The following is an 11,894-nucleotide window of genomic DNA, read 5'->3' as shown; positions in this document are numbered from 1 at the left end:
CATTGTATCTATACAACATACCTATATTTATACAAATAAGAGAAAGGCAATCTCATACTCAAAGGTCAAGTCAAATGTCTTGTTTGACTTTCTGCCATAATCTGCTTATTTACCATGTAACGCTTCGCCAGAAAAATACCAGAGGGAGCAGGTCTGCAGATGCACGGGGAATGATTTAGAAGGGATTTAATAGACCGTTTCCACATCAAATTTCTATGAATAACCAACAGGCACTTTACAAAACAAAACTCAGCTTTATTAAGCAAATATTTATTGTGCAATTACAGACTTGGAAGGAGGGATTTTAGACCTTGCTGTGATTATTATCAGATGTATGGAAGTTGCTAGCAGGTCGGCTCTCCTTTTGTAGCTGAAGTGAGAACTGTGCAGCCTGGGCAGCTGGTTGATGCTGAACTTCAGAGTGCCGAAGCCTGGGACTAACCAAGATCCAAGGAGTGGATAGGATGCAGATTGTAAAAAGAACTGAGCTGCCACTGAGTTAAAACTCTGCATGGCTTTGGTTTATAGGATTTATGTTGTGCAGTGCACTTATTATGCATTGGACAACTAAACAGCGTACAGAAAACAAAAGCTTATAGCATTGAGCGATGTCGTATGGATAATATACACTGAATATGCTAGCAGTAGCCTCAGACTTTCCCTTGCTAAAGTGCCTTCTTCCAGCTTTAACGATCCAGAAACACCCGGAGGTCACTGCACTGATGGATTCCTGGGACTAACGTGCTGCTCGCCAGTTGGTCGCTGCTCTCTGAGACGCTGCTGCCCGCCTGCTCCTGGCGGGACACAGCCTCCTTTCTTGCTTGCACTGTTGATGTCTGGCTTTGAAGTGCAGAAAAAACAGCCCTTCTGTTTCTGCAAGAGAGAGAATTTCAACTGAGGATGAACTTTGTTTCACTAGACTGCTACCTTCAAAATGTGCTCTGTTAATAAGCAATAGCATGGGGGTTAGGAACAGCTTAGATCCCTTTGTGTGCCTTATTTATAAAGGGTTATTACATGACTGATCATTGGAATGGACCTTTTTGGAGCCTAGAGTAGATCTTACTTGCACTTGTCTCTTCTATTAATCCTTTGTGTATTACAGTTCTGCTCATACAATCTCATCAGTAGAATGTGTCATAGAAGATGATAGGGTGTAGCTCTCTATGTAGGTTTTGTGGAGAACTGTGCTGGCATATGCTCACCTTTGAGGAACATTCTTTATTGCAGGATCTAATAGCAATACTTCTTACTGCTCATATATACTGTGGTGCAAATGATGACAATTCAGCTAGTCCGGAATTAATCCAAGCTACGGCCAAACAGGATGAAACCTTCATGATTGTACTCTGCTCACCTACAAAATGAACATCTCCATGCTCTGCTCTCTGGTAACAAAGCAACTTAAACTGACCTGCCTTGGACTGAATCTGGGAAAGGGAATGGCCCTCCAGGCTGCGGAGATGTCCCACCTACGCTTGGCTGTGGACCAGCAGCCTGTTGTCAGCCTTTTGCTCATGGTCACAGCTGAGACCCAGCGGAAAAGCCCTAATCCCAGCTGATGAAGCTGTTTGGTTCCAGTGTGATTCCCAGTGAGCAGCTTTGAATAATTGTAGAGTTTGATATGACAGGTCCATGCTTGGCTTCCTTTCACACGCTCCGTGGGCAACGTGTTGTAACTGTAAAAGTTGGATTCAGAGTCACTGGGCTAGCCTTAATGGAAGCAGCAAGATGATTTCTTCCTTGAAAGATGGTTTAGTTAAGGCTTTTTCTGCTGCAAAAAAACCCTATGAGTCAATTTATTTGATGTCCAGTCACTTTGCTATTTGTACCTTTCCCTTTTTCATGCCATAATGGGATTAGTTAAAAGCAGCTAGTGATTGGATTGCGGAGCACTTACCGCTGACAATGTGGGGAGCCCAGTGGCTGCCTCCTCATCACATGATCAAACAAACTCCAGTTTGCCCAGTGCCACAGTGAGAAGAGTGTTTACTGGTTTTCATTGGAACAACAACTTCTGATTTTAAATGACTGGTTGGAAATGGAAGAATCGGAAGAGAAAGAAGAAAAAAGAGAAATTGCAATATTTACGATCATTCTGCAGGTGAATTGAAATTGTGTTTTTAATATAAAGAACATCAGCTGCTGAAAGCAAAGCAGAGCGGGGTGCGAGTCAACACCGCAGCAATGCAGGGTCCAGTCACTCAGCACCAGCTGAGCAACTGGCATCAGCAGCTTTAACCACAGGCAGCTGCAGTTTCTGGAAAGCAAATGTGCTCAAGTCAATGGAGTGCGGCAGCTGAGCACTGCTGCCTCAGCTCACTGCAAGCTTTGCCACGCAGCCTGGGCAATGTGCCTCACCTGATGCTCCACGAGCATGGAAGACATTTGGCTGGGTACCACTATCCAGCCAGTCAAAACGTTTCCTTCTGGCCTTATTCCTCCCTGTTTCTACCTCCACCTGGGGCTGGCACCTTAAGTGCCAGACAACTCCAGAGATGGTTATTCCCATATACTTTGTGGGAAATTATGGCTAATGACTTGGATACCTACTGGGATTTTGCAGATTTTTTAAGAAGCACCGTCTCGGAGCAGAAGGATGTCTTCGTTTTCTCGTGCCCCACGCAGGCTGGACTGCAGCCACAAGTTCTGGTTGGCGGGCTATGGTTATCTGGCAGGACCAGGCTGCTGCCCGCTGGCAGCAGTCCGTTCTCCGAGTGGCTTTGCTGCTTTTCCTCTCTTGTTCCTGCGTCTGGCTCCAGCTGAGTGGGAGGGTTTGGACAACCCTGGCTGGGGACCAGAGGGAGTGACGTGTCCTTGTCTTCGTTTGGCGTTGCTGGCCGGGTGGCCACCATGGGTGTGTTGGGTCTGGATGCCTCTGAGACTTGTATAACGGGGAGGGTGCTTTCAGCTGCTGCGTGACCGTTCATGTGGAGCTTCTTCATGTGGTGCACAACGGCTGCGGCGTTGAAGGCTTGCTGGGGAAGAAGACAAAAACCCCACGGTGAGCACCTAGTGAAGCCAGGCTGGGTGGGTGCTGCGGGACAAAGGGACTGTGTCCCCCTTAGGTAATGACTGCGCGCAGGGCGGGCGGCGCTGTGCTGGTTCGCGCTGACTGTCTGTTTGCACAACGTGTGGAAAGTGGGATGTGCTTGTTCCTGGCGAAAACACCGCGGTTTCCATTGAGTGCAAACTGCGGATGCTTTTGAAGACTACAACCACTTCTACATGAGGAAATTAGGGGGAACAGCTGTAAATTACCCTGCAGTGTGAAATGGAGAGACTAGAGCTGAATTTTGAATTGTAAGCATTTTGAATGCTATCGTACATGTGGTTCCTATGGCATTCCTCTCTCCGCCTAAATTCTTACTTAAAACTCTTGATATAAATGAAGTACCAATTTATCTTCAAGGCTGAAAGGAGGAAAGGCTGGATTAAGCTCCCGTAAAGATCTGCTGATGGAGCACCAATTTCACTCTCAGTATAAAGGCAATAATCCTTCCCCCTCCCCTTTACTTTCTTGGTGAGACCGCTATAGCGCAATGTTTGTTGTAAAGCTACTGGTATGTATTGCAGCAGGGAATATTGGTCCAAACATACTATAAACAGTAACTGCATACAATTTTCAGGCAGCCTTTGGAGGATCTCAGCTTTTGGGTTCTTACCCACACAGCTGACGCCTTGCTTATTGCTAGATGGCAGCAACTGGCATTTGTTAGTGAAATGGCTCTAGGCTCCCACCAGCAGACCACTTACCCTCCATTTGCTCTTTGCAAAGTTTTTCTGAATCTGAGCGCTGACAGATGGGTATATGTCACGGTGAAGGGCTGTATTTCCATTAATCCTGCAGATGGGGAGAGAAGAAAATGGGCTCGTAGGCAGATGGCATTTGTAAGGCATTCCACATTCTGGAGGCAACTAACTGCTTTGTACGTTCAATCAGCAATAATTAAACCCAAAGGAAAAACAGCAACAAAGTGTAACACAAACACACACTTCAAAGCTTGGAAAAGCTCAGGATGGGAGTTCTTCATTGCCTCTGTTTATGGAGGCAAATATGCACAAATTGCATCTTTAATTATTCATCATTTTCTTTGCACACAAAAAAGAAACACCCAGGGCCACGGGAGGCAGATGGTGACGTTAATAACGGGGGCTGGGGAGACGCCCCTGTGCTCAGCTACCCCCGAGCGCGTGGGGCGAGACGCGGAGGCTGGTAGATCCCCGTGGCCACCAGCTACTGCCGGGGCCCCGGTCCTCTCACCATGGGTGCCGCAGGGCTTCTTCGCAGGTAAACCTCGTGTTCGGGTTTTTCTCCAGTAAATGTCTGATGAAATCCTTGGCTGTTTGTGGGAGAGGAGGAGAAGCAGAGAGAAAAGGTTATTTTCTCCTTGTTCCGAGATATGATCCTAACAGGAAATGCAAACACTAGTGGATAAACATCGCAAAGCTCAGCCCCGGGAAGGAGGTGTTCGTGCCGCTTTGTTACTCCATTAAAGGGAGATGTTTGTAATGAAGGGCTCCAGATGAAACGATGTTAACTGGGGACGTACCAAACTTCAGGCTTAGATTACGTGAATTTGAGTTGAATCATTCAATGAAAAAATAACTCTAAAACACATAAGACAGTGCAAACTGAGCAGATTTAGAAGTTGCCCTGAAGAGCAGTTACATCCCTCCCTTCTTTTTTTTTTTTTTTCCTTTTTCTTTTTTTGCAGGGAGGATTGTGGTGTTTGTTATTAAGGCCTAACAAACCTCATGCTAGTTTTGTTTGTATGTAGAAAAGATTGATGTTCAAAACATGCTGTTAAGATGCTGGCTTCAGTAAACTGTGCAGGCGAACTCCACAAGCAGGTTAGTCTGGTGGAAGGGTGCAGCGGTGGCTGACAGAGTTTGCTGTTTTGCTGTAAGGAAATGTGACCTGATGGGAAGAAAAGCAAAGGGGAAAACAAAAAAAACCCCACAAAGCCAGAAAAACAGGGTGAAAAAAACGTGGAGTTCCTCTTCTTCCAAGGGAAACCTAAGCCCACTCTGAGCTCACTAGTCGTTTGTGAAAATCAGGGTTACGTTAGCAGAGGCTTCAGCCGAGGATGCTGCGTTACAGGCAGGATGCAAAGTACCCCAAGCTCTGCCCGTGCAGCTCGGCTTTGGCATCATCACCCCTGCTTCGGCGGTGCCGGGAGCCTCTGCAATCAGTTGCCATGCCTGGGGGTTTGCTGCTGCGCGAGTGACTCAGTTCAACGCTTCAGCCTTTCCCGTCCCTGCCCAGGCAAGCGAAGGGCGTTCGGGGGGCGCGGGGGGGCTCGGCTGGTGCCGGCTCGTGCCCGTGGGTTGCAGGGCTCTGGATTGCAGCCTGTGGGAGGGAGCGCGGTGCCTCCCAGTGCCGGAGCTTTACCTGACTCGGAGATGTCGTCCCAAAACGGAGACTCAAACTCATAGTAGCCTTCCTTAATCTTTTCAAACAGTTTGGATTCGGTCTCTTCGTAGAAAGGGGGATACCCGCACAGCCTGGAACAGAGCAGAAAGCCAGCGGTCCTTCAGCGCCGCCGTCCACGTCTGCACAGCCTCCTCCGCAGCCCGGCCAGGCTGGGCGTGCACGGGCAACACGAGTGAGTGAGTAACAGAGGCGGCTGCTCTTCCACCCATCTGTCCCTCACATCTAAGTGTATTGGTAAAGCTGCAGAAAAGAGTTAAAAACTTAACTGCAGCAGTGAAAGGACAAAGCCACAGCTGGTACATAGCTGTATGGTGTAGGAGGAAATGAAACAAAAAGTACCGAGGAAGATTGAACGATATTTGTAGGCAACCGGAAAAAAATAACAAAGCATAGGATGAGACACATAATAGAGAAAATGTGATTCCTTTCATCTCTGGTCCAGTACTTGATTCCCCACATCCCTTTCATTTCTATGGTCTAGTGAATCCGTGTAAAGGAAGAATACGCTGCTGCTATATTCCTGCAGTAAAATGGGAGCTCCGGTATCGCCTCCGCTTGCACTGCCACTCTGCAGAGGTGTCTGAAGCGATGGAGGAGTTGGGAAACTCATGGAAAAGTAAGTGGGATGCTGTTTGCTCTTACTCACAGGATGTAGGTGATGACTCCAATGGACCAGCAGTCTACGGCTTTGCTGTACGGTTTCTGGGCGAGGACTTCGGGGGCTGCAGAACAGCAAAACCAAATGAAAATTCTAAGCAATAATAAATGACTCAATGCTAGGAAAAGCAGTAGTTCTCGTATACTTGGTCTCTGAGGTGTCAGCGCAGGAGAATCGGCCAGTAACAGCCCCATTTACCAGTTGGATTGGTCTGTGCTTTTTGTACCTATTTTATGCCATTGAATAGAAAGAATCACTAACAATTTTTGCCTGTGGTTTTAACCAGTAAGCTGTGGATCAAGCCAATAAATACATGACTAATGCTGAAATATTTTTTATCCTTTTCTTGTGCTTTTAAACGTTCTGGGATTTTGCAGTCTCTACGCTTATCTGTAATCTAGTCTTTATGTGGTTCACACGGTGCTTCTGTGAGTAGCATGTTGTTGTTAACGTAATTATGTATTTTTTTTCCTTTCTGCTAGGCAACGTACTGTACATGCACAACCTTTCTTCCAGACAGTCCACCAGCACAAGCCCATTCCTGATCCTTGGCTTACCGACATAGCCTGGAGTCCCACAGGCGGTGGACATGATGCCGTTCTGTTCCATTTTAGACAAGCCGAAGTCCGTGATCATGATTTTGGAGTTCTCTTCAGGAGTAAGGTAAAGAAGGTTTTCAGGCTGTGAACGTAGAGTGGTTGAAATTTGTGGTAGAAAAATGGAAAGGAACAACAGAAAGTCATGGGGCAGAGCCCCGAGGCACTGCTGTTGCTGGGGGGCAGGTCTCACCTTCAAGTCACGGTGAACTATTCCGTTTTCATGGAGGTACTTCACTGCTGTCAGGACCTGGTGGATCACCACACTCGCATCTTTCTCAGTGTAAACTCCTCGTTCCAAAATTCGGTCAAACAGCTCTCCCCCAGATACCCTGTGCAAATGGTAGTTCAGAAAGAAAAAGACTGAAAAGAAAATTAAACAAAGCTAATCATGCTTTCGTGTTAGGCAAGCTAACTTTCTGGTCCTTTTACAACTCCGCCTACAGCAGAACTGTTCCTTGGGCAGCAGTTTTTATGAGGCTGAGAAGCTGATGGACACTCTTGGGTGCAATTTCAGGGTGCCAGTAAGCGGTACTGGTAAACCTAGGGATTTTGGGTAAGGTTGTGATGCAACTCCCGGCAGGAATGAGCCACAGGCACCCAGCACCATGGGCAGGACTGCCTCCAGGCTCTGCTACACAAGGAGATACAGGTTTTTGTGCGATTGCTTCCTTTTAGCTAAATTCGCAAGTTAGCAGTAGCAGCCGGGTGCTGAGAGCTGATGCCCACAGCGAGCTGCTTTCTCTGCAGCTGACACGTTGCCCATTTTAATTTCTAGAAAGCCTGCATGGTACAGCTTTAATTAGAAATACTTCTGTCTCTACCCTGCTAAACTGTGATGAATTAATTTGCATAAATAGATCCTAATCTTGGTTTAGATACTTGCTGCCAAAATGAGCATGGGTCAAGACAGCATGAGAAGTGTCCAGGTTAGTTCAAACCACACGGCTCTCGCTTCTTAGTGAGGGGTGTTTGAATGGCTCTTGTGCATGCAGCTTTTACACGTGAGGGACTCTGGTGTGTAGGTGCTGGAATATGGTGCATCACTCTGGTCCTGCCACTCTTCTTCCTCTGTGGCCCACAAAGAAATGGCTCTGCTGATACTTACAGCTGCATGACCAGGTAGAAGTGGGTTGTGCTCTCATAAATATCTTCTAAAGTCACGATGTTTTCGTGCTTTATTCTGCAAAGATAAATGTGGGTCAGAAACAAACCTGGCAAGGACAAAGCGGCCTCTCAAGTGTCAAACCCAACAGTCATCTTGCTTTAGTTACCAGTGGAAGTTCACTGGGCTGTTCTGTGGCTGATCTCCCTCGTCCTGCGTGGCAGAGGATTGTTGACACCACTGCAAACTCCCTTCGGAGCAGCAGGCACCAACAGCGGAGGACCAGACCCTTCGTTTTTAAGCAGCTGCCTGCTCTGCATCAGGTGTGCTACCTGGACTGCAAAAGCATTAACTCTGGTTCTCCTTTCCCTGAGTAGTGCTTTGCTTCGTCTATCTCCTTCCACAGGTCTGGGGCAGTACGGCTGTTTGCGGTTACAAGTCCAGCCGAGGAATGAGAGAAAAAACTTTATTAATCTACTAATTCATAGTAATATTTATATATTCTTTAAAAAGAAATACTTATTTCTTTATATTATTCTTACTGTAGAGCCACATGTCTTAGGAAAGGTCATTTGTTCTAGTTCACATTACAGTGTATATTCACTCACTTTTTCAACACTGCTATTTCATTCTCCAAGCTGCTGTCCCTTGTGAGAGGAGACTTCTTGATGCATTTCAGAGCAAAGAGCTTGCCAGTGCTTCTTTGCTTCACAAGGAAAACTTCCGAAAAGGCACCTCTGCAGAGAGGAGAAGTAGTTGTATTTCAGTAGATGCTGCTGCTGTGAACTGGAAGGATACTTACAGAGGGAAAGAGGAAACAGCAAGAAAAAACAGTGTGGTAGTAATTTAACTCTAAGTGGATGCTGATTGTAAAGCTAGAACTACGTCTCCAGCAGCCCCAAACTTAGGATGTTCAATGCAAGATTATGTAATATGTAGAAAAAAACCCACAATTTTTTCTGTTTGTAGAGAAAAGGTTATTTTTGCATAGTTCATCATGAAGCTGTGTTGAGGTAATGGACAAAAAAGACCCCTGCAATGAAATTAAATCACATTCTTCAGGGCTGTCTGTAAAGTCAGTCAGGTGTTTTACTCCTGCGTGCGCCAGGCTATGGGTGCACTTCAGCCGAGCCAGGTTCCGAGCACGCCTCGGGGAGGCAGGTGGCAAACGCGGCTTTCGGCACCTGCCTCAGGGGTGGGTGCAGGAGGAGGCACCGACCATGGTCTCGCAGCTCGCTGCCTTTCAAGGAACCTTTGCACTTGAATCCGTTGGGACTGGAGGGATTTTCCTAGGCTAAGCGCAAGCCCAGCCGAGGGGCTGTACCGATAACCGCCTCGCTAGTGCGGCAGTCTGCAGCTCGGCTGCTCGTTGGGGTTAACAACCCCCGGTGAAAGATCTCAACAGCCTCCACTCTAACGGGGCCGAATTCCTGCTTATTGCAAGTCGTGTCTCCTCAAAGCCCCCACCGTATTAAAGTGGTCCTTCACTTTCCCTGGTCAGTATTGCCCTGAGGACCGAGATAGCCGAATCGCAGTGAGGAGAGCCCAATTATGTTGCAGTTTGGGTATATCAATCAACATTTGGTATATCTAAAGTGCAAAACAACTGAGTAACCTCAGTTAATGCTTTTATTCAGCATCCAATGTGTTTTCCTTTCTGCAGAGACTGCTAATACCTGTGTACCCTTAGTGACAAAGTGACAATGAGTCTTGTGCATTCCTGATATGGGTTCAGCCCAGTGCAGCGATGAGCGGGTATTTATAACATGCCTAAAGCTCGCAATCCTGTTAAAGGTTTGTTTTAGGCAGCTAAACACGTGTCTCGGGATAGTGACAGTGCATACTTTGCTAGGTCAGTCCTCAATAATCCTCATCAAATGAGCAACAGGTTAATTGATGGCAGTTAAATGGAACTTGCCACTGAGTCTGCAAAGCGCTGCAGGGAGCTGGAGGGCAGAGCGAGGAAGGTGAGCGCAGTGGAAGCACCTTGGTTGGAATGCTATTGCAGCAAACCCAATAAACAAGGGCAGAAAACCTGTATCTCCTGTAATCCGCTAAACAAAGAGTCCAGATACTGTGCAGATAGGCTGGCTGAGCACGGGGCCGTGCCCATCTGGCACGCGGCGCTTTGCTCCTGTGTCTTTGTTAGCGAGTGGCAGCCGGCAATGGCGCGGGGGGCGAGCGGGAGCCTAAGGCAGCTCCTCGCTGGGCTCAGCTTTCCTCCTCCTCCAGTGGGCCCCTGAGTGCTGCTGAAACAGTGTGCGAGACCACTGGGGTTGTGAGGAATTGGGCTGTGCCGGGACCGGTTCCTAGCAAGGGTAAAAAAAAACCCCATAGGTTTTTGGGAAGGCATCCCAAACAAATCTTTGTTTCACTCAGTAAATTATATGCAATGGTCTTCTCTCTTCTGGCCCAAAAAGCAGGTGCTGTTGGGAACTCTTCCTTGTTTCACACATTTTTCTCCTTTTATCCATTTGAGCTCTGAAGGCTGTTTCATGGAAATGCCTTTCAGGTTCCTGAGAGCGCTCAGGGAATAGGCAGGGACGTCCTCACTGAGGTCCCTGATCCAACAGTTGTGGATGCTGGGGGAAGGTGAGAGTAAGTTTCCAGGTAGTTTTAGGTCCCAGATCTTCATTTATATTCTTTGGCTAGCTGTAAGCGGTGCATGTGGAAAAAATCCCAATTTCTAATGTTAAATTTTCCTATTAACGTAATAGTAGGAAATGAACAACCTACAAATCAGATGCTGGGGCATCTGTTCTATATATCTGTCCCAAACAGTTTATAATAATTATGCCCCTTATTAAAAAATGATGAATCAACAAGTTGGCTAGGAGAGATCAAAGCTTTTCTAACCTCATTCCTTTAGAGAAAGCTGCTGGATAATTTAACTAATTTCTGAGGCTGACTGGGAACATGATAATTTAAAATGTTGCCCAGCTCTGGAGTAGCTGGTTTTTGGGAGCTTTGCCATGGATTCTAAAGTCGCAGAAAACTTGGCTGTGACAGAACTCACTGGTGGAGGTAATTCAATTCCTTCTCCACCGCCTTGGAAATGTTTTCTTGTCTCATTCACATGAATAGGCAAATTAAGCTGTTAACTCACAGAGAAGTATCGTACGACTTGAACATCCTTGTTCTTGTTTCATCCCTCAACTGAGTCAGGGTTTATGAGCTAAATATACGACTTACTATTATAATGCCTCTCCCAGAGCCATCCCTTGACCTTGCTTGACCTTGCAGCGGCAGCAGACCAGCGTGCTCAGCAGGAAAAGAGCAAAAACTTAACTAAGCTGCCGTGCAGGCTTAGAGGGAAAGGAGAAAAGGGCAGAGCTGACCCAGAGCCGTGCCGCGGGGCTGGGTGGGAAGGAGCTGCTTTGGGGCTGCTCAGCAAGCGCGAGCCACGACTCAGAGCACCAGCAGCAGCTGCGCAGCAGCGATGGGGCGCCCACCCCTCGCTGGAGACGGGTGCCTGTCTCGGAGGGAGCCGTTTACTTGTGACATTGGCCAGTGCCAGGAAGGGGGTCGCTGCCCTGGGCTGGGAAGGTGGCTCTGTCTGGGGAGCAGCTGCGGTACTTACGATCCCAGGGCCTCCATGAAAATGAATGTTTTTCGGATGTTGCTCGTCTGTTTCTTCCAGGAGCTGCTGTCGTCCTCTTCCTTGCGACCCATCTCCTCCAGAGTGGAAGCAGGGAACGCTGTGAGGAGGAGGAGGAGGAGGAGAGGTGACTGGTGTGGCAGGCGCTCGCATGAAGACCAGGACTAACCAGGAGCTAGCTGGATTCAGGATGCCGTGAATGGTGTTTGCTTGGTCAGAGGAGTCAGACTTTTCAAGCATAGGAAATTTTGTGCTGCGTTTGCCACTCACAAATGTTTGTGCTGACCATGTCCCTGCCACTATGTCCTGCTCCAGCTGTCAGTGCAGCATGATACCAGATCAGCTGGGTAGGAGCTGGTGACCATATGGTAATGCTCTCTTGTCAGTATACTCATTTAGCACATGTTGGCAATTACAAATGTTTATATTGTACTTCATATTTAGCGGTTAAAAAAGCCCTGCTGAATGGTTGCTAATTTTCACTAAAGCATCCATGACTT

General features: G+C 47.4%; 1 protein-coding gene across 1 annotated transcript; it reads right to left on the bottom strand.

Moving 5' to 3' along the window:
* Positions 1–237: 237 nt before the first annotated feature.
* On the bottom strand, positions 238–11,469 carry CAMK1G (calcium/calmodulin dependent protein kinase IG). The gene is made up of 12 exons (XM_075174543.1): positions 11,377–11,469; positions 8,405–8,533; positions 7,800–7,874; positions 6,885–7,023; positions 6,653–6,776; positions 6,084–6,159; positions 5,396–5,508; positions 4,265–4,343; positions 3,757–3,844; positions 2,554–2,978; positions 1,901–2,031; positions 238–873 (listed from the first exon to the last, which is right to left on the bottom strand). Exons 1-11 carry the CDS (start codon positions 11,466–11,468, stop codon positions 1,938–1,940), a joined length of 1,434 nt encoding a protein of 477 aa, XP_075030644.1. The 5' UTR covers position 11,469; the 3' UTR covers positions 238–873; positions 1,901–1,937.
* Positions 11,470–11,894: the final 425 nt, after the last annotated feature.

Source organism: Calonectris borealis, chromosome 26 (assembly GCF_964195595.1).
Source record: "Calonectris borealis chromosome 26, bCalBor7.hap1.2, whole genome shotgun sequence".
Lineage (NCBI taxonomy): Eukaryota > Metazoa > Chordata > Aves > Procellariiformes > Procellariidae > Calonectris > Calonectris borealis.
This window is presented reverse-complemented; position numbering and strand designations above follow the sequence as displayed.

What these genes read in the sequence shown, in the direction of transcription:
- CAMK1G (XM_075174543.1), bottom strand. Translation starts at nt 11,468, where the DNA reads ATGGGTCGCAAGGAAGAGGACGACAGCAGCTCCTGGAAGAAACAGACG. An exon ending in TGGGACTCCAGGCTATGTCG is followed by an intron (nt 6,160 to 6,652) that starts GTAAGCCAAGGA and finishes GCTGTTCTGCAG; the next exon opens with CCCCCGAAGTCCTCGCCCAG. An exon ending in GAAGCCCTGCGGCACCCATG is followed by an intron (nt 3,845 to 4,264) that starts GTGAGAGGACCG and finishes CCCCATCTGCAG; the next exon opens with GATTAATGGAAATACAGCCC.